The 24,847-nt window shown below is 37.5% G+C and overlaps 3 protein-coding genes across 3 annotated transcripts; 2 read left to right on the top strand and 1 right to left on the bottom strand.

Moving 5' to 3' along the window:
- Positions 1-9,261: 9,261 nt before the first annotated feature.
- Positions 9,262-14,961, top strand: LOC140924345 (homeobox protein SIX6-like). Its single transcript, XM_073374382.1, has 2 exons — positions 9,262-9,908; positions 13,255-14,961. The coding sequence occupies exons 1-2, from the start codon at positions 9,298-9,300 to the stop codon at positions 13,601-13,603; spliced, it is 960 nt and encodes a 319-aa protein (XP_073230483.1). The 5' UTR covers positions 9,262-9,297; the 3' UTR covers positions 13,604-14,961.
- Positions 14,962-15,541: 580 nt separating this feature from the next.
- Positions 15,542-17,326, top strand: LOC140924249 (transmembrane emp24 domain-containing protein 7-like). The gene has a single exon (XM_073374278.1). The coding sequence runs from the start codon at positions 15,694-15,696 to the stop codon at positions 16,312-16,314; it is 621 nt and encodes a 206-aa protein (XP_073230379.1). The 5' UTR covers positions 15,542-15,693; the 3' UTR covers positions 16,315-17,326.
- Positions 17,327-20,556: 3,230 nt separating this feature from the next.
- Positions 20,557-23,936, bottom strand: LOC140924613 (uncharacterized). The gene is made up of 4 exons (XM_073374633.1): positions 23,753-23,936; positions 23,281-23,394; positions 21,201-21,284; positions 20,557-20,939 (listed from the first exon to the last, which is right to left on the bottom strand). The coding sequence occupies exons 1-4, from the start codon at positions 23,819-23,821 to the stop codon at positions 20,847-20,849; spliced, it is 360 nt and encodes a 119-aa protein (XP_073230734.1). The 5' UTR covers positions 23,822-23,936; the 3' UTR covers positions 20,557-20,846.
- Between the last annotated feature and the right edge of the window lie 911 nt (positions 23,937-24,847).

The raw sequence follows: 24,847 nt of genomic DNA, 5'->3' as shown, positions 1-24,847 counted from the left end.
AGAAGGTTTTAGCAAGTTATTAAACAAACAGGCTTGGGTCTAAGGGTTCGGGTTTATTATGTTTGATCAAACAACTTATGATGTAGAATCTGCTCACGTAACTTTGAGAAAATAACATGGGAAGCACGTCTTTTCAGCACAAAAGTTCGAACATTCCTAATCTTCTGCACCCGACCTTACACTCTTTCTGTTACCTTATCGTCGCCAATCTTTCTGTAGGAAATGTTTTCAAGGGGTTTATATGCGTCTTGTCAAATCACTGGAGTTTTGTAACACCTTTTTCTTATGGGGTTTCCTGGGAATACAGTTTAATACAATTTAGAGCTAACTGTAGAGTAAGGGATTAAATCTAAAAAATGGATCTTTACTCATCGCTCAGTTTCTTTGAAGTAGTCTCTTTTTATTCATCCAGAATATATTTACTATAACTTCACACATATCGATGAGTTAGACTGATCGATTTTGTTTGGTGTTATTTCTCGAGTATAGACGAGGTGCTTGAGGCGACTTTGTTCAAGTGGCTGCTTGTTTTTAGAGCTGAGCCAGGCAATTTTGTGATGCGACAAGTGTTATATCAATGAGTTATAAAAAAGAAGTTAGCGACAAAAATTAATAAACAGGAAGGTTTCTGCATGCAAAACAGTCACATAGTTTACCCTAGTTTTTATTCGCAGAATGGCGTAGGTTTAGTACAACGGATTTTGTACAATAACCCCTTTGTAATATTTACCCTTTTGACCAAGGGAGTCATCTAGGTCTGACAGTTTAATGTCTAATACGAGGAAGTTCGACCATTTTCCCCTTTAAATTATATTACACGTGCTGTTTCCCATAATAGATGTCTTTTCTTGCACTCTTGTTTTTTCCACATTTTCTGGGGCTCCTCAGCTGCTTCCATGTGTACCATGGTAATTCGCGATTAATTCTAAGAAGTTTCTCCATGCTGTTCGTTGCTTAGGTGTGGCCCTTAAACTACAAGAACTGTTAAATGAGCAAGGGAAGCTGTATTTTGTCAGCTGCAGTGATGAATAGCAATTTTGGAACAGAAAATTACTTATCATTTCCGCAGAAATTACTCGCCCAGTAACGTAATCAATTTTGAACAGTGCTTTGTAATACCTTGCCTTGGTTGATTATTGAGAGCTTTCAAGAAAGGAGAGAAAAGTCCATGTTTTGAAATACAATAAAAACTGGGTACATAAAGCTCTTGAAACTATAGCCTTTATGTTTTTTTTTATCGTTGAAAAGCTGCACTTGTGGAAATAACGATAAGCGAGGTCATCGTATTGGCTTGCTAAGCTGTGGGAAGGGGTATAGTCAGTTGTATTGTATGGATATGCAAATTAACTAGAAATGTGTTCGTCATAACAGAAAATTATATCCACTCTCCTCGGTAAAGGCAATGTAGAATGATGTTACCGGACAGTATATTGTCAAATGTTAGCAAAATATATCCTTTAGTCTTTTTCAAAGTTTTGGTTTGAAATGTTTTTTTTTTTTTTCAAAAAAGTTTTCACTTAGCAAATACCATGCAAATTAGGTGTACAGATTAACTGCTCACCGAAGGATGTTCTCAGTACGGTCATTCTGTAGCATTTTCATTCCCCCACCGTTCTGGCATCTTATGTCTCATAAGTAGTTTACTCTATTACCTAGTCCGCGCAGCTTCTTTTTGAAGGATACTTTTTTGGTGAACGATCTTGTATGGTACCATTTAAAGATGCCACTCTTCAGAATCGTCTTAATTGCCACACAGTAGCATTTCCTCTACATACGACTTTTTCTGTCTCATATAGTTGTGAGAAATAACAGTACATAATGTCTTGTAGTTTTCATTGTATTTGAATTGACTTAAGGAGCTCATTCAACTACCCTACATTTTGTATAACTTTGTACAATAATGCACGGTATTATATGGGAATATATGCTCAACATAGTTGACTTGGATTGGATGATCACGCTTGGAGACTTTCACCTCCTCCAAATTAGTAACTAGCTTATGCAGATCAGAGGGTTTATTTTGAATGCTGTTGATTAAGGATTCTGAACAAAGACTCGCCAAAAAGAAGCAATGCAATTTACTTTCATAAACGGAGCAATCTAAATGTACTGCTCGCCAGCTTTCTTTTGAACTAATTGACGTTCTTCAGGGTCAATTATTTACTCAGAGTGAGGAAGAGTCCTATTTTAACACCAGAAGGGAAAATGTGAATGAAATAGTTGTTGGGTTCAAAAGGGATTGCTCTCCTTATAAATTAATTATAAAGTCTGTCAGTTCAAAGGTTAATTCCCGACGATTTTTCACACATTGCTACAACAACTCGTCGGTGACACTGAAAAATAATTCGTAAGCTAGGACCCCATATTTTGCATTAAAACCTTTACTTGCTTTAAGTGAATGATTTCCTTTTGTTTCGTATTATAATTAAATTTCTACCATGTTCAGAGAATTTATGAATTACACATCAACGTTACTTATGAGTATATGTTAATTTTTTTCTACGTGAGAAAATTTAAAACTTTTCAGCTTTGGTTGAACTCTTTAAAAACTGAAAGCTGAAATCGTTTCTTTCCTTCTTTTTAACTTGTAAATACCTCCTGTCAGCAAATTTCGGTTCCCTGCTGTGTAAATACCCACCATCACTATTTTAGGGACAATGATTGGTTCTTTATAATTATCGTCGATAAAGAACTTTCGTAAGTTTGTTTGAACTTTGTCTTTTTATAGTGTTTCCCCTCTTTTTGGTCTACAAGAACGCCTTCCTCTTTTAACCTAAATGAGAGCTTTTTTGCGTCAATATGCTGGTACATTTCGTCAAAGAAAATGCGTTGAACTTTCTTATTACAGTTACGCAAAGAGGTTGATGTAGTTAATTGTGTTCTTATTAACAAATTGATGAAAAATTGATGAGTTTTGTGCGATTGTATCGGTCGCCATAACATTACAGAGGGAAGCCCTAGAGTGAAATGTCACGTCTTGTAGAATGACTGCGAGACATGGTTCATTGAAATTTCCCACAAGAGAGATTTCGACCTAAAAGAAGTTGAAAACCTCTTTAAAAACCGCTTTAACCGCGGCAGGATTAGCTCACTCGGTAGAGCGATTGACTGCAGAGCGGGAGGTCGCGGGTTCGATTCTCGGGACTGGACCAATACTCAGGGTCTCAAAATGACTGAGAAATGAAATGAAATGACTGCCTTTGCCCTGCAAATAGCTAGACCTTCGCGTGGCTCGGATGACCATGTAAAATGGCGGTCCCGTCTTCAGTAGGAGACGTAAATAGTTTCCCCAATGAGTGCTTTCGTGCTAAATACATTGACACTCAAATGAAGTGCTTTTTATTATGGTTTCTCAACCGAACAAGACTGCAAGATGGTTTTAAACAGAGATTTCGTGCAATTGTTATTCATTCTTTTTCCCCGTTTTCTAAAATCGCAATTTGAAAGAGAATCGTCTCAACCACATTTACTTCAAACTTACGTCCCAGCTACAAAAAAATGAAATTGAGTTTGAGAAACGACGAAGGTTTATTGTACCTTGGTGACCATAAGATTACACAATGGCGGGGGAAATATTTGTAATTGTTTTCTCCAAATTACAATAAATTGCAATTGAAAAATTGTTATTAGAGGGCTGCAGAATCCTTAATTCCTAAGTTACATATAAAAAGGAAAATAGTACAACCGAACGTTCAAACGGACCATGATAATTAATGCCCGAAATTGTGCTGGTCCGTTTTGTCAACAGTAAGTCCAATTAAGACAAATGAAAGGAAAGTTGTTTGAACAGCGATTAATTAAAACTCAAAAGTACTTTAAGTTAGGAGAAAACATTGAAGACGGCCCCTTTACTTTGTACAGCAAAGACCTGGCATAATTTCTTTCGTATCTTTCGTACGTGTCTAGCATAGTTAAGCATTTTTCCTTTTTTTTTCTTTTTCTTTATGTTCACTTGGATGGGACTTGTTATTAAATATTTAGTTGTTTGAATAGCTTTTGACTTTGACAAATTGTTCTGATGGTGCTTTCTGTTTAAGCGGAATTATTTTAATGCATTTAATTTTCTGTCCTTCTTCGTTGTATGTTTTTGACCTTTCTTTTTATTTTGAAAATAATAATAATAACAATAATAATTTTATGGCCAAACTCAGTGGTGTGAGATATGTTAACCACGACAATTTTTTTTCCATTTAGTCTACAAATCAACAATTACGACTCAAAACCCCTAAGAAGAACACAAGCATACATAGACACTTAGATCAGCAGATACGATCTTTAAAAATTGCAAATCTGCCGCAGTAGCCTCAGCAGTTGAAGTTTAAATTCCTTGGTCTATGTTTATTCACGGTTGTTCAGTGGTTCTTTCAGAACTTACATGCAAGATACTGTCTCACTAATGAAAACCTTTAACGAAATTTAACCTCCTTTAAGGTGTGAAACTAAAAATGATGTTTACTATACTTTGAAACAATGACTATTTTACAATAACTATTTTTATACTCGTATACTGGTATCACTACAATGAAAGCTTCTGAGCGATACTTACCTGTGGCACATGCATTTAACCTCGATTAAACTACTCCCTTCAAGTAATTTATTTCAGAGTGAAGGAGATCAACAATAGAAATGGCCAATAAAATTAAACGAAGTGGATTAGAAAAAGTATCTTAGAAGCCATGTCGTCTTTGTAAAACATCGGTCGTTGTTCTGCCCTTTAGTTTATACCACTCGTCATCTACAGTAGAATACTGGGTCTTCAGAGCGGCGCTTAATTTACAGACTTACGTTTATTTTCCTCCCCAAGTCAAACCGGCTTTTAATTTACAGACTTACGGTTATTTCCCTTCCACAGTCGAACAATATAATTTCATTCTTGATTTGTCAAACTTTGAATTTTGGGAGCCAGTTCTGTTTTTCTAGAAGGATCGCAATAATGCCTTCTATCATTCTATTTAAAGGAATCTGCGCCATCTATTATTCCATCGAAACACCAATGTAAAAATATATGTGAAAGCTAATGAGCTTGTAGTACCGTAATTTATGTCGCTTGAAATGAGTTGTATTTTTTGAACCCTTGGATAATTCATCTTAAAATCTTCCCGTAATGTTTTTTTTAGTTCTCTCCTTTCAGTTATGCTAATTATGGCGATTTAAATTATATTCTTAAAAGCGTGGATAGGTTTTTCAAAGTAAACGGTGTTTTAATCAAGGTTCGAAAAGTATTTTATTCGTAAAATAATGTTGCGAGAATTCAGGTTACTACTTGACTGTTAAGGAAAACTTTTCATGAAAAAGATGTAAAATTTGTAACTGGTTTCATTTTCTTGAACCACTAACATGTACAAAGGCGATCGTAGATGGAGGGTTGTATCGTTTGTTCTGTTAAAAATGGGCACAATTTTCGTATACGTAATTCCAGTGGTTTACGTGCGTCTAATGCACCGCTTTCAAGGTATCTATTTTGCTTAAAAGTTAATTCATTACTTAACTTATTTTAGATTTTTGCCTAATTCAAAAGTAAAGGAACTCTACAATACAAAATTTCATAGGTACACGAATAGTGATGACATTCATTTCATGAGAGGGTCATATACAATAAAGCCTCAAATCAGTCTTCTTATAATCACTCACAGTATGATTAGAAGGTTTGATGCTTTTAGTAATAGGATCAATTTTGCTACCTCTACACCTAGGTGTAGTTGCTATTTATGTGTCTTGCGTGGTATTATAACGGATTATTCCATAGGCAACGCTTAAATGCACGTTTTAGGTTTTTGGGCATACCTTTTTTCACTCTGCGACATTTAACACCACTGCTGTGGCGAGATGGTCTTTTGTCATCAATTCTGCAAAAAGCCATTCAAACTGGAAAAAACCTGTACTCCTTTTTTTTTTCAGCTTAAGCTTGAGCAAGGAAATGTGCTTTTAGATCTTTAATGACTGCTTTGTAGCCCTTAATTTATACCATAATAAAAAGAACGTTGCTTTGTCATCAAACTTAACTAGTCGATTCTAGAAGCGAATGAAGATTCTTTGTGCGTTTGTTTGGGACAACTGTTCCTCACTGATTCTTTTGAGAATTCTATAAATTTAGGCTCATGAAATCCTTGAATCCCTAGATTTAAATAAGACGATTTCAGGATCGTAGAAAGACACGCATATTTGAATTAAATATTCTCGAAGGAACCTTAATAGGCTTTTTCCTCTCGCGTTCTGTGGAGGAGACTTCATTTCTACTAATTCAAAGGGGATAGACTACAGACTAATTTTGTTGTTGCTCGTGGAAATTTTTGAACGTCGTAACTGTTCATCAGGACCCCTAAAATGTGTGAAATTCCACAGATGATTTCTGTTCATTTAATCCTACACCAACTGTGGCGGAACATTTTAGGTGTAGTAACGCACAGCACAGTTACCTGAGAAGACTCATTAGAGGAAAAAGATAGGTAGACCTTTTTTCCAGCGTGTTTTAGAGAGATCTAAAGCAAGTGACACTTAAGAAATGATTAAAATAAAAAAAACGGTATTGGGTGAAGATCTCAGGAGAGCAAAATCCTCCTCCAGAGCACCTTACTCGAGAATGAAATGGTTAAGAGTCTTTGAAAAAAGGCGTCAGAGCAGATTTTAGGTCGCTGTTAGATACTTGATAGCAGAAATTTGTATTGCCAAATAAGAACCATTTGAAAATATGGTATTGTGATAAGACTTCCGCAGTATTCTATCGTGCATAGTACTTTTTATTCCGTATGAAAATAGTACAAGGAAACATTTTTCAATTGTTAAACAATTCCCTAGACAACATAACAAGTAATTATTAGGTTTTGCCTCCAGCGATACTACCTTTCAAGGCTGATTGAGTCTATGATGGGTCACACTCTCATCGATGGACTTTGTAACCTTATAGGGGAATAAAATTACATAAATTGGATAAAAGTTCAATTAAACAACAGCAATGAAAGGCAAAAAGGGGTTTGTCGGCTTGGTCTCCTGTTGCCTCGAGAGAACAGGAAAAAGTAAAGACAAAAGAATTCTCGATTAGGAATTTCCTTTATTTTGTTCTTTTTCCTCTTTCTGCCCTTGTTGAGGTTCTATTTTCTGTCTTGTTTCAATCCACCATAAGGTGACAAAAGTTGTGAACAAAAGGCCACAAATTTACAAGGGCACGTCGAAAACACAAGTAGCTTTTACTGAGTTGATGGTACTCCGAAAATCTGATAGGACTCAAGTTTCCTCACGAAAGTTTATTAGCCATCAAAAATACCAAAAACGGCGTAAAACGGACCTTATCAATCGTAAAACAACAACAACCAAAAAAAAAAACAATCCAGTTTCGTTTGTTTTATTTTTTTAAAGACTAAGACATTGAGAGAAACCTATTTTACTTGCGCTGACTTTGAAAACGGGGAGCTGTATACAGTGTACCTTTGAAATCAAGGGATTTAACGTTAACCGCTATCAAGCGAGAGGGAAAAGTAATTGTTTTTAGCGTAGAAAATGTTGCTTGAAACGTTACACCTACCATTTGTTTTTATCCGTGATGAAGTTTCTAAATCTAATTTGTCTACTTCATTTTTATATAAGTAAATGAGAAATTCCCTTTTTAGCACCCTCTTTAAAACAATTAGCAAGGATTCTGTAACTTTCTTTTCGCAATTATAACTGGCCCCTTTACAGGTAATTATCATTTCGAATAATTACTCGGTATTCCGTATTAGCAAAGCAGGTTGTTCGCACCATTTTGGAAATATGATGTCACCTCTTGGGGACTGAGCCACAAAATGAAATATTTTTAATGATACTTTTGACTGTTACGTTTATTACACTGTGGAGTATTTACGACTATAACAAACTCATCTTGCGCACGGCCGTACACTAAGACCATAACTCTCTCACTTATCGAGAGCAATCTTGCCACTGTTAGCAACTCCTGTGCTTAGCCACAGCGGGGGGAAAGCAACATCCCTCGTTTCTTAATCAACATGAGTTCTACAAATATATTGAGTTTTGCACCCCGAATATTGTAATAATTTGATATGATACATCAATGGGGTTGCTGCGGGAACCCATTCAACAGCTACTAGCCATTGTTTGATTTGTTGACAGAAACAGCAGATGTAGAAATCTCAGTAGACGGCAAATGGCACTTTGTTTTTCTTGGACCTGCCATTGTGCACGGCAGTTTTGAAGCATTAATTCAACGATTTTTGAGTAAATACAGCTGCTTAAAAATTCTAACCAACTTTTCTTGACAAAAATAACATTTAAGCTGCGGACAAGTTTCAGACGCACTGAGCGATGTATTTCTTAAACATTTTAAGGCTTTAACCGCTTTAAATCGCTTTTTCAGTGTCGTACTTGATTGTCACTTTTAATTGGTTAATTTATTTTAATCGGTTATACCGCCCAGCTCTTGTTTTTGTATGATAGTAAGCTCAAGTGAAGAATGTGCTTGTAATTGCTGAGCATTTTTTCTCATTCTCTTTGCAAAGTTGCAATAGGCGCTAAAGATAATATCCTCATGTTCAACGAGGTAGGTCATAATTACACCTAGAACGTGACAACTGCTTTCAAACTAAAGAATTCCGCGTCGAATTAAACACCGTATTAGGTGAATGTAATAATGGACGCATGATAATTCTTTGATTCACTTCTCGCCCATGAATTAAAAAGTATACATTTATTGAAAAGTCGTTATCTGTTGATAAAATACCTATTCTTAGTAACCGCTTATTGACTATCGATGTTTCAAACTGGAAACAATGGAACAGTCAGTCTATTGGGCATGATTGCCTTCAAGTTGTGAAAAGTGGAAATAAAGAAATGATCATTCATTTCGAGATTTGAAAATTAGACCAGGCTCTCGTTCTGCACTCATATGAAAAAATCTAGAAGGTCGGCAAGTTGGTTTCAATATCGAGCCACAATTGAGCGCTTAAAACACTGTTTGTTCAGGCTACAGATACTCCAAATGAAATAGGCCATCCTAGATGCTTAAGCAAACAAGTTTGTCTGAATCTATTTCACGCTAATGACAAACTAATTGAGGTACTGGGTCACTTGATGCTACTCTGACATGTCTACTAAAAGGTGTTTTGTTCGACTTATGGCTCGGACAATATCATTTTAAAAGCGGAATGTTAGTCAACAAAGCCCCCAACCACTAGTGAAGCGGAACTTGCCGCGCGCTCAGTCACGAGTTACCAAACGGGTGTATTTAAGGAGGGTGTGCAAGGTGGTAGCGATTCATTCTTTGATCACAGTCATAAAAGACACAACAAGCATCTATATCACTCCAACATGATCCCTGTGTGCACATATCTTCGGAAAACAGGAGAAATTGAACGCTCTAATGTGCTTCCTTGTCCCTTCTCCTCTGACCAAATCGCTTCAGTGTGCCAATTTCTCCAGAATAACGGAGAAATCGAACGCCTTTCTCGATTTCTGTGGTCTTTACCCACGGAAATAGACTGCGATGCCAAGACTACCGAGACAATACTTGTTTCAAAGGCGGTGGTCTATTTCTACCAGAACAACTTCAAGGATCTTTACGCCATGCTGGAGAATCACAAGTTTTCTAAAGAAAACCACGAGCGACTGCAGTGCTTATGGAGGACTGCGCATTACCTCGAAGCCGAGCGACAGCGTGGTAGACCCTTGGGAGCAGTGGGAAAGTATCGCGTTAGAAGAAAGTTTCCTCTTCCGCGTACGATATGGGACGGCGAAGAGACTACCTACTGCTTCAAGGAGAAATCGAGGAATATTTTAAACAAGGCGTACGCTGAGAACCCTTACCCTACCCCACGAGAGAAGTATGATCTAGCTAAGATGACCGATCTGACTGTGACGCAAGTAAGCAATTGGTTCAAGAACAAGAGACAGCGTGTTCGAGCTGCTGAGATGAGGAAGGGGTAAGTGAGAGAAACGTACCTTTATCTTCTATTTTTCATTCAAATCCACCCTCGTGTAAAAGTTATGGAGCAGCGTTCCCCATTGTTTTAACCACTATATGGTTTTGTAGTGATAGGAGTCTAACTAAAAGTTAACTTGGAGATGAACGTTCCATTCAATACCAAGTGATATTTCTCTTAAATTCGCCTAAATTTTCCTTTCCCTGTAGTAACTCGCCTTGGCCAATTTAACGTCTGCTTCACACACACACGTCTTATACTTTGTTTCTCCTTGTATTATATCTCCATTAAAGACAAAGTGTTTTGATACATTTTTTGGATTTTTAGTCGTTATGTGCCCTTTTTGATGCTTCCGGGACGTTTACCCGTTCGTTCGAGGAAATTCATTTTACAGTCTACAGTATTCACGTAGTTATATGAGTTGCCGAATCGTGTAGCTGGCCTTTTGCGTAGATTATAATCCTTATTATGTACTCCATGAATAAAATCGTAAGGATAGAACCATACAAACAAATGCTTTTTTGCAGAATTTGTTTATCACGATTTCTGAGAAATTTTCTTGAATTTTGACTGACTATCGGCAAGGGAAGAAACTTAAATAGTTGCCTTCCTTGGTCAAAACTCCACTAATACAATGTCATTTAGACTCGGGTTCCAAGTATTGGTATTCCCATTTTTTATCATAGTCAGAGGAGAATTTGATCAGTGGTCCTTAACTTAATTCAGTTGTTACCCAAATCGACCCTAAGTAAGTTCCGACTTTATTATCTCTGAAAAACGGAAAACAAATCGTTTCCTGTGTAACAAGTGTTGGAGAGGCCGTTTAAATTCGAAAGGCATGATCACAGGGTTTCTTCTACAAACTTTGAAGTCAGATGATGATGTTTCCCTAATTGCCTCTGCAAAGGAAATTTTCAAGGTTGTTTGAAAAATATGTTAAGTATTTATTCGCTTTTCTGTCCAATTACATGTCTCCTTGAGGAATTTTCTTTTACCATAGAGATTGTCTCTCTTTTTTTATTTTTTTTTTAACACTATTTCAGCTGATTAGCTGCTAATGGGAAACGATTATCACCTGCACAAGGACTGAGACACGAGTCGCTCTTTTTATGTTCATGGTTGTTTGCTCGATCGTGATCAAAGGCTTTTAAACTAAGAGAGCTTAGCAGGGGAAATTATAAAAATTTCAAGTCCTGGAGACTCCCCCGCGTGTTGTTTAGTTTTATTCTCGTTTTTTTTTTCTTTTACCCAATCGCCATGAGTTGGAGAGCCGGAACTAAGATTGCGGTAAATGAGCTGTTAACGACTTTTTAATATATTTATTAAAGATTACCAGTAGGAAGAAGCCTTTTGCTACAAACTCTTTTCAAGTAGCATCTTAACAGCCCATTGCCGAGAATAAAATATTCACAGCAACGAAAATGTAACTAATTGTCTTCGTTCTACGCACGTGGAGAATCGAAACCGACTCTGTGGTTTAACGTAAAGAGCTCTTTTTAAATTTATTGTAGGTCTCATTTTGTGTCAAATGTTTAATGAAGATGTCATCTTGAATTTAAAAAGTGAAATTCATTTTACTGCGTCATTAATCACACCACGGTTTAAGAGCTACTCTCACTTAAGTGAACAAACTCGAAGTTAAAAAGCACATTTAAAATACGTCACAATTATTTCTCTTCACAGTTTTACCAAACTTTAGTCGATATTAGCCACTTCTTATTTCCTGTGGTTAGGGATCATGTTTCATATTGATGTATGCTTCTGCTCGACAAACTTAATGGTATTTGTGTGCGGGCTGAAGTCGTATCTCTGAATCAACAACTTTGATACTCATCCTTCAATCACTTATCTTGCCCAAATGGAAAAAAGGTTTTAGCGTTGTTTGTTTTTCATTTTAAGACCTTCCTTGTATTTGAGCACCTGCGAGGTGAAAAACCAACCGAAAATATTAGCTAATGGGCCGAGGGATATTCCAAAATAAAATATCAATAGCACGATACGCGACACCGATCGATGTCAATCATGAGGTGACAGATATGTCCAAAATCATACGTACGCACTTGAAGTATCTCCTTTGATTTTAGTTTTGTTGAATGGTTGGTCGCCTTTTTAATATTTCCCTGTTTTTGTAGTGAGCATCCATTTTCGCTTTAGCGTAAAAAAAAAACATTTTGTGGGACACAGAATTAATCGTTGGTTTTAAATGTAAATCACTTTCGGTATTGATTGATCCCTTTGTTGCTGAAAAATATTCAAAATGTCATTTAAACCTGCATTGCCTCTTGAAAACGACTGGTGGATAGTTCTGTATAAACGGACAAGCCACAGCAAAGAAAAAAGCAGTTTGTTTCTTGAAATTCGTAAGACAAATTTGACATCAATATCATAGCATTGTTTAATAAACATGAGATGGAAATACAACGTAGAGAGCGTAATTTTCATATGAAAGAAAAAGAGTGGTGAAACCAAGGGTATATACAAGGAGCAGTAGAATCTTTTTTCGTAGGTTTTATACCCAACAGCAAGGGAACAGAAAAGGTCGTTGTGTTTATTCCAACATTTTCACATAATGAGCGAGTTTTAAACGGCAAAAAATGTTGTTACCTTATTTCCTTGCTCCAATTTCTGTGGACTGAAACAGTCCCTTGCCTAAACAACTCATAAAAAGGTAGGCGACATCATCGGGGTCTATGACGTTTATTAAAGAATAGCATGAGATTTTTAGCCTCCCCTTGTACGTGATGAGGCTTATTGGCTTGACGAACCATATCCACAAGTTGTTTCTTTAACAGTTGCATTTATCATTGTATGTATATTTAAGAAAACGCTAAGATAGGTGTCACAGTCAAAAATAACTTATTGTTGGAAGCAACAGACCATAGATTTTAACAGGAGATGATTTCGCGTAATGTTGGGTAACCTGCGCAACTTTTGCAGCCGTCGTTTTTGCACTTTACAGCGCTAGCTATTACAATATTACTTCTTAGTTATGGGGTGTCCCTGTAAGAGCTCTTCTTATTCTCTTTCACGTCTGTATACCCCTGAGCCTGGAAGTCAAATAGCATGTAATTATAACAATTACTTTTAACCAATTTCCAGTAGGTCAGAGAAGTGATGGCGTCACAAAAACTAAATTTTTTAAATTATGTGTTTGGTTGGTATATCCAAAAGGAACAAGATAAAAATGTTTACTTGCAAAATATGAGCCTGTTTCGGCAAATTGGCTGGGAGATATAAGCATCATTATGCTCCGATGACTCCATATAATCCTTGTAAAATGTGCCTGCATAGTAAACGTTAGGATCCATGCAAGTTAATCATGTGTATGTCAAATGTACTTTTGTAGTGGCCTGGATCCAGATGGCATGATGAAAATGAAAGGGCCCGGACGATCTATGATGTTCAGTTATGACGAGCTGCGTTCTCATTTTCCCTACCTTATTCCTCAACCTCCCATCCTATCAGCGTCGCAAGCTGCCTCACTGCCAGCAAGATACCTTATGGACATACATGCACGAGCGCATTCTCAAAATCACGCTCATGTCCCGGTTCAGACGTACCCTGCATACGTTTCGGCAAGTCCACATCCGCTTGCAAGCACATGTACGAGTACGCATGCGCCAGACAGACCGGCTTTGGAGCTGTGTTCCGAAACGAGTGCGTTTGAACCTATCTATACGAGTAGACTTGGATAGGAAAAATTGGAAGTAAAATTGTGAATCTGTAGATAGTGAAAGAAGTAACCCTTAAAATGAAGCCTGTCAGTTATGGAGATAAGAAGTCTCATTAGAATAGTTCCATTTTCGGTTTTTACGGGCTTGGCTTTGGTACGGAAACGGTTATTTTTTTCCTTGATTACCTTTAAAAATATACAGTTATATCACCCAAGGGAAAATACTTCGATCTTTCAGTTATCAAATCTTCTCTTCGGTCTGGAGAATTTGTATAAGGATATTGGGACTTAAGGCTTTAAAAGTTTTCGTTGCCTCCAAGGACCTTTCTGGCGAGATGGGAAAAAGGCTGAAATGAGGTCCATCAGTTCATCATTAGAGACCTTTAGATTCCAGAACGAGGACGTCTACGAGGACGATATTTGACTTAAAGGTGTACTTTCCCTTCAACCAGAGTTAGCAGTGTCATTTTTATTGAAGGAGGTAAAGCCCTCTCCCGATCGCAAAATGATAAAACTTCTAACATTTGAGAACTTGTTTCCGCCAACACGACATTCTACCTAAAACTCGTAGTAGAATGACGACGGCTATCACGTTTTCCCGCCAAAATGACGCTGGTTCACGCGCACGCACTACTAAGTATTGAGAAAATCTCGTCGCCGTATTCCTCCTCGTCTTAGAATCTTAAAGTCTCTATTGAGACTCTCAGATAGTGTATCTTGCATAATTATTCTCAGAAAAGATGCGTTAAGTGTTCGTCAATCTTAAAAATAATCGGAACCCTCGTATGTGTTACAAAATGAGGTGCCCAAAGTCTCCGTGCGATGACCCTCTTAAAGTAATCTAATGTTATTTAGGAATTATACACAGGAAGCAAAATGAGTGTATAACATAATAAAATTCATTAATGGAGCAAAAAATGTTAAATAGAAAGTAAAAATGTAGAAACCAAGGCTAATGAAAATGTATATAATCATTGCTTAGAAATGTCACCAAAATATTTTATACCAATCAAAGTTAAATTTAGTCGTTTCTACTTAAGAAGTCAGTCAATGCACAAAATATAACTAACCAGTTTGAAAGTTTGGTATCATCCAGGTTAAGGTTGGGAGAGATGGTTCGCTACATAACTAAATTCGTAGCGCTTTCTAAATCGCTTGCTCAAACCCCGGCTTAAGCAGATGATTTAACGGTATAGTATCAATTTCTTGCGCGCTTTTTTATGTATGTATATTCTACTGTTACTCTGTACGGTTTATCATCCGTACAGCCATTCGCATTAACCAGTTCATATAAACGAGATGTAAGGAGAATTTAAAGCCCATTTCTCAGAAGGCTGTGTTAAAACAGTTTAATCAAGATAGTAAAATTCTTTCAATAAAGTGGTCATAAGATTTAATAAAGTATGCTTTTAGTGAGGCTGTAAAAGTGGAAAAGTGCTATTTCTCACCCTCCCTGTTAATTTAAACAAAAGGACATCGAGTGAAAAGCTCATAGAAAGCTAATTCTAATAGCCCTTTGAAAATGAGAAGCGTAAGTTATTTCTCAAGGGCCTTTCTTAAATGCCGATAGGGTAGTAACCGGACTCAATAATTATCGCTCGTAACCGATTTATCCCGATTAACGTTCATCCCAGTACCCCCTCCCCTCGAAATTATCTTTTTTCGTTGCTCCAAAGTTGTTCCAAATGTCGATTGTTGTGAATATAGCGACTGCAGATCAGCCGTAAATATTGGTAACTAGTCCCCTAGAAAAGTAACTCCCAATTATCGTTTGATAACCAGAAAAAAAGGTTTTGAGCACTGGATCTTCCGCATTATCTTCTGTTGTGCTTGACTCTCTTTTCGCATCGGTAGGACGTGAAAATCTATAAACCTCAACAATGACAGGTTTTAAAAGGTTTGATCGCGATGGGGGCGCGTGTTCACAAAGCGCCACGTGGAATAAGAGCCTTTCATATGCAAATTCTAACAAACAAATTTGAATGTAGATTTTCTTCAACATGTGTGATCTCGCATAAACGAGAAGTCTACGATCGTTGTCTTGATAACAAAATTACTTCAAAAAAAAACTTGTTGGTGACATTACAGCATTGCTTTTGAGACTGAGTGAACATGAACTGCCATTTGACAGTGATTTTCGTTTTATGTTCACTTCCGATACCAGCAAATGGCCGCCATTTGCAATTTTGGCTCAGCGGCTTTGAATGTTTTTACGATGACCTGATTGAAAATACAGAGTGTTCTTTGGAATACGCGCCAATTACTGGAGCTGATCCGCGGGTTGATGTCTACATCGAAGACCCGGAAGGCAGCATTATCTACAGGGAAGAGAAGAAAGACTACGATCTACACAAATTCACTACCACAAAGAATGGAACCTACACCATTTGCTTCAGTAATGTATTTGAATTCTCCATCGGTGAAAACCTTGTTTACTTCGATTTTGTGAAAGGCGACGAGGATGCCTTGGGCTACGAAGGGATAACTGGGACCCAGACAGCTTTGACGCACTTTGAGAAATCGTGTTTTAATATCCACGAGAACTTTAATTTGGTTGAGAAATACCAGAATTATTATAGACTAAGAGAATCTAATGGCCGTTTGGCCGCAGAATATCTCTTACAGCGGGTTCAGTGGTGGTCTATAGGACAGTCTGTCGTCATCGTTTCTTTGGGAATTATTCAAGTCTTTATTTTGCGGAGATTTTTCACTGTTCCGAGAGAGGAACTGTAAATGACATACTGCTCGGACATTTTCACTGTTTTAAGAAAGGAACTGTAAGCATGACTGTTACAGAATAATGGAGGATTATTATAAACAATTTTACCGGCATTTGGAAAAGATTGGTCCTGGTGTTTTACGTAAATGTGGGAGAGACGATCTTATAAGGCTGAAAAAAAGTTTTGATTTAAATTAATTTATTCAGAGTTATTTATTACAATTTCCAGACTGAAAGTGGGAATCAGTTATTTATAATTAACTTCAAATAGAAGAAAGCTTAAAAGTACGTTTTGTGAAAAAGCAACACGGTAAATTTGCATGATATTACATCGATTACTACTAAAGTAAGAATTCGATAAAATGGCGAACGTGCTGTGAAGATCAGAAACATTCTTGTGAAGAGCTGAAACCATAAATTATACTAGGAAGGGGTTAGGAAACAATATATTTAAGCAGGAATAAGTCAATTTTCGCAAGTACTATCAGGTTACGTTGTATTCATTGATGAGGCGCAGTCAGAAATGATGTTGGGTATACTTTGTTATAATAATGTATAGCATATCTTATAGAACATTTTATTTTCGTTTGAAATTGCTTTCACTATTGAAACCTTTCACTCCCAAGATTTTCCAAAATCACAGTCCAGGAAATAAACATCAAAATTTAATTCACAAATAATACAGAGAAGTAAATAGTAACAGGTTAAAGTGCGGCTGAGATAATTTTCTCATTATTAGATTCGACCACAAGTTGAAAAGTTAGAACTACATAAATACGTTTTCAGGTCTTGCTCTGGGAGTGAAAGGTATAAAACCCCAAATCGTCTATTTGATCTTCCTCTGATCTAGGAGAGGGTAATTTTATCGGGGGCCATTTATGGCTCCAAACTGTGCACATGACCAACAAGGTTTTCTTCAGAATTTCAAAATTTTCATATAAATGTCATTTCGTTAGAGGAGAGAATTCGAGAGAAAATGTATGTATACCGGTTAAGAAAATTAAAAGGTTATTAATTATTGAGGAACTGAAATACCCCGTGAAGGATAACTTACACTAAAACGTGGAGGGTGTTTGTAGAAGGATAATCGAAATCAACTTGAATATGATAATAGTGATGACGACAGCGCCATATGGTTATAATATGATTACATACCTTAACATACTGTGTAAACGGCGGACGTGATAACAATGAACTCGTCATTTTCTCAGTCGATATACGGGAGAACATTTTAAAATCTGAAGCCGGGATAAGGTGTTATGATGGCAGTCAATCCTGTGTTGTACGGGTAAAGGTAAGGTAGGTAAAGGCTCATACGGGCCAAAGGCCAACACGACCGGAGTTTATTTCTGGTTTCCGTAGTATGAAGCAAGGCTAGGAGTATTGCTACTCCCCCCTAAACGGCATACTAGTCGATCGCAGGGTTGCCCCCAGCAGTATGTCGCAGGTACCTCTTTATACGCTTGGGTGAAGAGAGACAAAGAAGAGTAAAGTTCCTTGTCTAAGGGAACAACGCGACGAGCAGGCTTTTAAAACCCCGGACCTCCAGTTCCAGAGTTCGAAGTGTTAACCGCTCGGCCACACACGCCTCCACACTGTTGTACAGGACTTACTGTAAACTAGACCTTCATTAACTGGCCATTCTTGCTTATTCCTTTTGGTTCATAGCTTAATTTTATTGCCTTTCCCTTTATTTAACCATCTCTTCGTTCCCTTGATCCGTAAGGGTATGCATCAAACACCACGACCTGCTTTTATGTTTGAGCTCTGTAATTCTTTTCTTGCTTCGTAAGGGGAATAAAAAAGAGTGAAAAATTGGCGTCCCTGATTTTAGTGCAGCATTTGTTTCGATAGATGCATCGTTTATATATGTGGTAGATATTTTTTTATCTCACGTATCTCACGTTTCCTTTGTTTTTGGGTATGTTAATCTATGCTAATAAAGTTTAAACAAAGGAAAAATAAAATTTCCTGAGATGAAAAAATTAACTACAACATATATAAATCACCGGGTCAACTTATCTTGTAACAGTTCATTTCACCAGTCCAGTCAAAAGTGTACCTTTTTTAAAAATTGGTCATATTAGGGCTTCAATAAGTTATTCATGAGTCATTTCTTGTCCCCTAAAAGGCTAAGCGGCGCTGGTGTTATCCACATTTCTCTCCTAACCATACAAAACGTATGCGATAGACCGAGGGAACGTATCAAGGTTTATGAATAGTTGGGATACATGTGCTCGTGATATATATGTCTGCTATAGTGGTGATACTAATACATGTAGGAAGCAAATCCCACACTCCGACTCGCTTGAAATGTCACTTTCTATCAGCTCATGGATAAAAAGCGGAGAAAAACCGAAGCCTAATCAACAAGTGCCAAGTTTCTCGACAATATTGCTGGTTTATACATTATTAGGGGCCATGGGCGTGGCCATGTTGTGGTCAAGAACAAATCCGTTTCTCAACCTCGCTCCCAGGTTCTCTCTCCTACTCTGGGAACTGAACTCCACTTTCATGTAAATTCTTCTAGAAAAGATTCTATTGTATTGATAAACAACATGGCCGCCTTGTCACGTGGATGCAAACCAAGATTAAGGTGGGGGAATAAACAAAAAAAAGATATATTTGATAATCCTTTAACTTCTGAATATTGCTGCCATGGTCACTCCAGATTACGGGGACAGGAACTGAAGAGGCTCGCAGCAACTTATCTAAACAAGTACCATGAGAAACAAGTAAGTGTTAGCAAACACTGGTACGTTGTTGTTGAGCTAGTATGTTTTTGTTTTTTTTTAGTTTTAGTTGGTATTTTGTGTGTGTTATCTCTTCTGTCAATATTTAGTACATTTCCCAGTTGTTATATTTAATATTTTTGTTCAATTTATCTCATAATATGTAGATAATTTTTATCCTATTTCTGTATTTATATTCGGTAATTTTATTCATATTGTGGCTGAAAAGACCATATAACTAGGGAACCGGAATAAACGTAGATGACAACTCGACGGTGGTGCTATATCTAATGCCCTTACAGCAAACCAAACCCCTTTGGTGCAGTCATACTTATCAACCAAACCACATCACGAAAGCTTGTGTAAATTGTTCGGTGCTTGACAGAGGTCTACCTATTCAGCTGAAAGCAATACTGTTGAACCTCTCCATGTCGACAGTTCCATCAGAATACGGACACATCTTCCATACTGATGGACTGTTCTTTTGGTCCCAAAGACACCAAACTTCATGCACTCCCTTCGTCCATATGACGGACATCTCTATAATGAGGACACTTTATATCCCTTTGTGTTCACATTGAGAAGTTTAGACTGTATGTAGAAAATCTTCTTAAGGCTCCATAGGTGGTCCGTGGTCTTAAATTTACGACCAATGCCGGAATCACGCGTTCTTACAGTGCTGTTTACTTTTCCGTAAAAGTTGGTTTTAACGTTTGCGTCGGGTGGATGAAATCCTTATACCTGACCATTCGTTTGGAAGCTCTTCGGAAAAATAATGGCTACGCTACTAATGGAAACTGTTGCTCAACCCCTCTACTAGTTACCAACGCAAACCAAACTTCATTTGTTCAGTCATACTTACTTATTACTCTTAACCCATCCGCGAAAGGCTGGGTAAATTGTTGTGTGCTCCAGAGAGGTTTGCTTATTCAACTGAGAGCAATACTGTTGAATTGCTCCTTATGGACAGCTTCAGCGCAATACGGACACCTCTCTATTAGGGACAGTTCTTTTGGACCTACAGATACCAAACTTCATGTATTCCCTATATCCATATGACGGACATCTCTCAAACAGTAACGAAGAGACTTAATATCCCTTTGTGCTCAAATTGAGAAGTTTCAAAATTCTTTATAAGGGACAGTTAATTTTGTCCCAAAGACACCAAACTTCATGCACTCGCCGTTACATCCATATGGTGGACATCTTTGTAAGGAGGACACTTTGATCCTTTGTGCACATATCAAGGACTAGATTTACAAACTTTCTATAGGGCTCTTTAAGGTGGTTCGTAGTTCGTGGTCTCGGATATAAATCTAAGTCCACTAAATTGCGCGTTGGTGCAGTGCTGTTAGTTTTTCCGTATAAGTTGGCTTTAACGTTTGCGTCGGGTAGGATGAAATCCTTACGCCTGACCATTCGTTTGGAAGCCCTTCACAAAAATAACGGCTACGCTATACAAGGGAAAACTGTTTCTTTCTTCCAGTTATCGTATACATGTATTTTTAATAAAGAAATCATAGCTTAGAATTAAATGATTTTTATATATGCCTTCAAGAAACTATGCTGTATATGCTGTTACTGTTTACCAGCTGCTCTGTTTTAATTAAAAACCCACTGCTATGAAATACATAATGGTTTTTTTAAATAACTTTGTTACATCGTAGCGTAACAGTATAAGTTTATCTACCAACTGTTACAGAAGACATCACGATTTTCTAGACCTTCATGACGTTAAGACCTAATGTCACAAGGTGCGAACAGTTCAGTTTTTGTTTACAAGTTGCTCTATTGCGAATATCCCTCATGAAACTCTAAACGTTCTTCAACATGCTTTTTATCTTCTCGTTGCTGGTGATGTTCATAAATTTATTGCCATCCGGATCTTCACCATCAGGGTCTGCGCCCTGAGAAGTAAAATATGTCAAAATTCAGGTTTTATCCGCGCGAGTATTTTTAACAGTTTTGAGCCGACGAATCGGGAAATAAACCTTAATATTTGTTGCCGCGGCTAACGGTAACTGTTCGGAACACATAGCTTAAATAAGATTTTTATATCTTGGAAGCACCCACCACGCGCCCTAGACATCTGTAGTTCTTGAGCATCAAAATAAAACTTGATTTCCCCTATTTAGGGTTCCTCCTCATTACAGTTATTGCAAACTCACCATTTGAAGCAAATATTGAACAACCTCTTCGTTATTGTCCAGCACTGCGTAATATAGAGGTGAGCAGTCATCTTCGTCAGATAGCTGCAAAATAATTAAAGCTTTATTGTCAATGAGAATATTGACCTTTAAATTCACCCAATAGCAAACAGAAGCATCGCCTCATTTCAAGCTAATCCCGCATATATTGAGAAGGATCTTAATTAAATGTCGACGTATTATTATTCCTACTGTCACGTGTCAGACGCTGTCTATTAGACGGACACCTTTCTAGGGCCAATATCCGCGGTTGGACAGAGCGATTTTCGTATGACCTTGAAACATGGTTTCGGTAATCGTTCGTTATTTGTTTTATCAGCCAATGGATGAAAAGATCAAAACATGGACTCTTCGTTTTCCCGCCAAAACCCTAATATGGACAGGCCATTGTTCGATTGGCCAGTTATGTTGCAGTATGACGTCAAAGCGAAATATCGATTTACTTTTAGAAAGTTCTCGGGCATGAAGTTTTTTCACCCGAACCACGCGCGTTTGTATTTGTTGGATAAACCAATCAAATCGCTCTATTTCAGTTCATTTGTTGTTTTTGTTTTGTTCGCGCGTTTCCATTTCAAGGTCATACGAAAATCCCTTTAGCCTCCGCTGAGTTTCGTTTGTTTGCCTATGTCTAAGCTCTGTGGAGTGAACACCGCTCTAAGGTAACATCAGTGGTTCACTCTCTCTTGAGTGTCCCCGATAGTTTTTTCGGGATCCGGGATTTCCCTTATTTGAAGCTCGGGATTTGGGATTGTCCTTACTTGAAAAGCGGGATTTGAGATTGAACGAATGCGCGGGAGGTGGAATACCAAAAATGACCCTCGGGGTTACGGGAGTGCCTGAAATTTTGGGTCGGGATTACGGGATTGAAGAAAGCTATTGGGGACCCTCTCTCTTGTCTTAAGCCCTCTTAGGTAGACATCATTGGTTTTCTAGTGTGAGCCGAGTTTTATCTGGTCAGGGGTTTGTCTATAATTAATCTTTCTGTAATAAAGCGAACATCAAAGTCACGCGGTGCCCTCTAAGACTCATTTGTGTGGTGTCTTTTTGTACCAAGACTCTTCATACAGCATTCACCACCCTAAGGCGAACGGATGATCTCAGCTGAGTTTCATTCCTTTATTTCTAACTTTAGGGTCCAACTCTCCTAGAGTGTTAGACTTAGCAAAGAGAGCTCACTGCTGTAACTACTAAACGTCATTTAAAATATGCTTTGAAAGTACTGTGCCTCTTTTTAGTATCATGGCATAGTTGAAAGATTTGTTAGCATTCTATCATTGTATGGTTCATAGAGAAATAGCTGACCCAATAGCTTTCTCTAAACGAACGTTACTACGGGAAGGTATCCAAGTGTCTCGCTTGGTTTATTAGTTGATAACGTGATTTTAGCAAAGTCTCATAATAAATGCATTATTTATTTTGATGCTGAAAAGTAAGGAGTTAGGTCCTGTTTATCCCAGGAATCTCCAAGAAATACAATATGTTTTTAAAAGAGTCTAGGTGAAAAAAAATGTTTGACAGAAATGTAGTAAGGATTTCATCCGTCAGTGACGCTATATGTTTCATCCATCCAAGTTAATGCATCAGTAATTAGGTAACATATTTCACTTTAGTGACATCTATAATTAATTAATCACTGATCGTCGGTGATAGACATAGATTGTAAGTCGTTAAATGTTCCTTTGAAAGCTAACGTGAACTGATAGGAACCAATTTGAATCTATGGCTCCTGCCGTAGTTAACAGTGCATTTGAATAAGAAATTGCCTTTAAGAAATTTTGTCTGTTTAGAGTCATGTTGACAAAATAATTGCCCTATTTACAAGATCAAAAGTTTCATTTTTTCCGTCAATTTGTGTTTTCTTTTACTTCAAAATACTGTTCAAAGTTCTCGGCGGGGTAACTTCTTATCAATTATCGCCGAATTAATCCCCCTATCAAAGGCACGACACTAAGATCATTGCTGTTTAGACAGAACCATAAGTGGTCGCTGTTGCGTTTACTGTTTCTAAAGCTTTGCAAATGAACTCTAGTAAAAAACTTACGTTTACGTCCGCGCCTTTGGCTACAAGATATTTCATCACGTCCATCTTGCCAGCCTGTATAGCAATGTGAAGGGGGCTGCGTCCATGTTGAATGGGTGTGTTTACCTGGCTACCCTAAGCATAGAGAAAAAAAGTCTAAATCGCGTCACGGCAGTTTTTTTTTTAGATATTTAGTTGGTAACCAAGGATTTTAACATGCAACGCCCAAAGATTTGATTTATTGTATACACAGCGCAATCAAAAAAGCAATCGTCGTCTCAAGATTACTTCACATATTCTTGAATACACCTTGTGTTTTAACTGATAATAGTATTGTCTTTATCAAAACCAATTGATTTGTTATAGACAGGAAAAGAAGTATAAATGTTTAACTCAGTAACAATAAAATCCGCCATTCGAAATAACGTTACCGCTGCTTAAATCCTGAAGATAGACAACAAAGTGATTTAAAATGCATGGTCATAAAACTTACTGGTCTGGCGAATTTTTCCTTCACCACCTCTAAATTGCCTGATCTAATCGCTGTTACCAAAATGCTCATTTCTTCTTAAAGAATCTCTTCTACTTTTAAGATAAACAACTCGTGAACTGTTGCACGCGTCAAGTAATTGAGTATTTCAAACAATGAGTAGGCAAATGCAAGACTGACCCCCAGTCACGTGGTGGTTAGAGCTTCGAAAAACAAGGAAGGGGATCTAGTGTGACTGTGTCACATGTGCGAAGCATTTATTTTATTGCAGCGATGTGGGCTATGCTTAATTGAGAAATAGTCTGAATTACTAAGCTGGTAATGCCCAGATTAGTCTGAAACATTTCGGGATTGGACCCGTTTACATTTTATACACGATTTTTTTCGGATGTGCCTCTGAAGACGTTTGGGAAGATTACAATAACATTTTCACTCCCATATTTCGCTTTCAAAATTCAACAAAACGTGCGCAACCGTCTCATTAATGTGTTTTCGAAAAAGAAAAGTTGAAGCGAATACACCGCGCTCAATAGTAACGTGAAGTTACCGACGTTTTCTGTTTGGAAATCAAAGCTTAGTAGTAAATTTTAAGCCAGCAACAGGAATAAAACACATGAGGCTTTATGTGATTATCCAAACAGAGGAGCGGGCTTGGGCGTAGTACATTTAAGAAGGCAAATTTCTGGATTCAAGTCTTATGATGCGTGCTGAGAATTCGCTGAATTCGGCTGTCTTTACAAACTAGTTGGAATAGGATTTAACAGGTTTATCGAAGTAAACCGTTGAGAGAGCTATTTGTGAGTTAGTTGTAGTGAGTTACTACACGTTCAACAAAGTTTTGTCTGGCATAGAATCGAAAACCTGTCTCACTGTCCAGTCTTTGCCTAATCCAGAATATGTTTACGATTTTATCCCTTTCCTGTTAGGTTTTTTCTGTCCTCTGTTAGTTTTGTCAGTTACGAATTTTAAAGTTCAACTTGCTACTCTTGAACATAGTCATGAAGTATATTTGAGAAATACACGCGAAACGAGATTTTTAGTACTCTTTTACTATAAAGATTTAAAAAACTGGATAGCCTTCATCGCGCCTTGGATCAC

The sequence above is a fragment of the Porites lutea genome, chromosome 14 (genome assembly GCF_958299795.1).
Source record: "Porites lutea chromosome 14, jaPorLute2.1, whole genome shotgun sequence".
NCBI classification, from domain to species: Eukaryota; Metazoa; Cnidaria; class Anthozoa; order Scleractinia; family Poritidae; genus Porites; species Porites lutea.
This window is presented reverse-complemented; position numbering and strand designations above follow the sequence as displayed.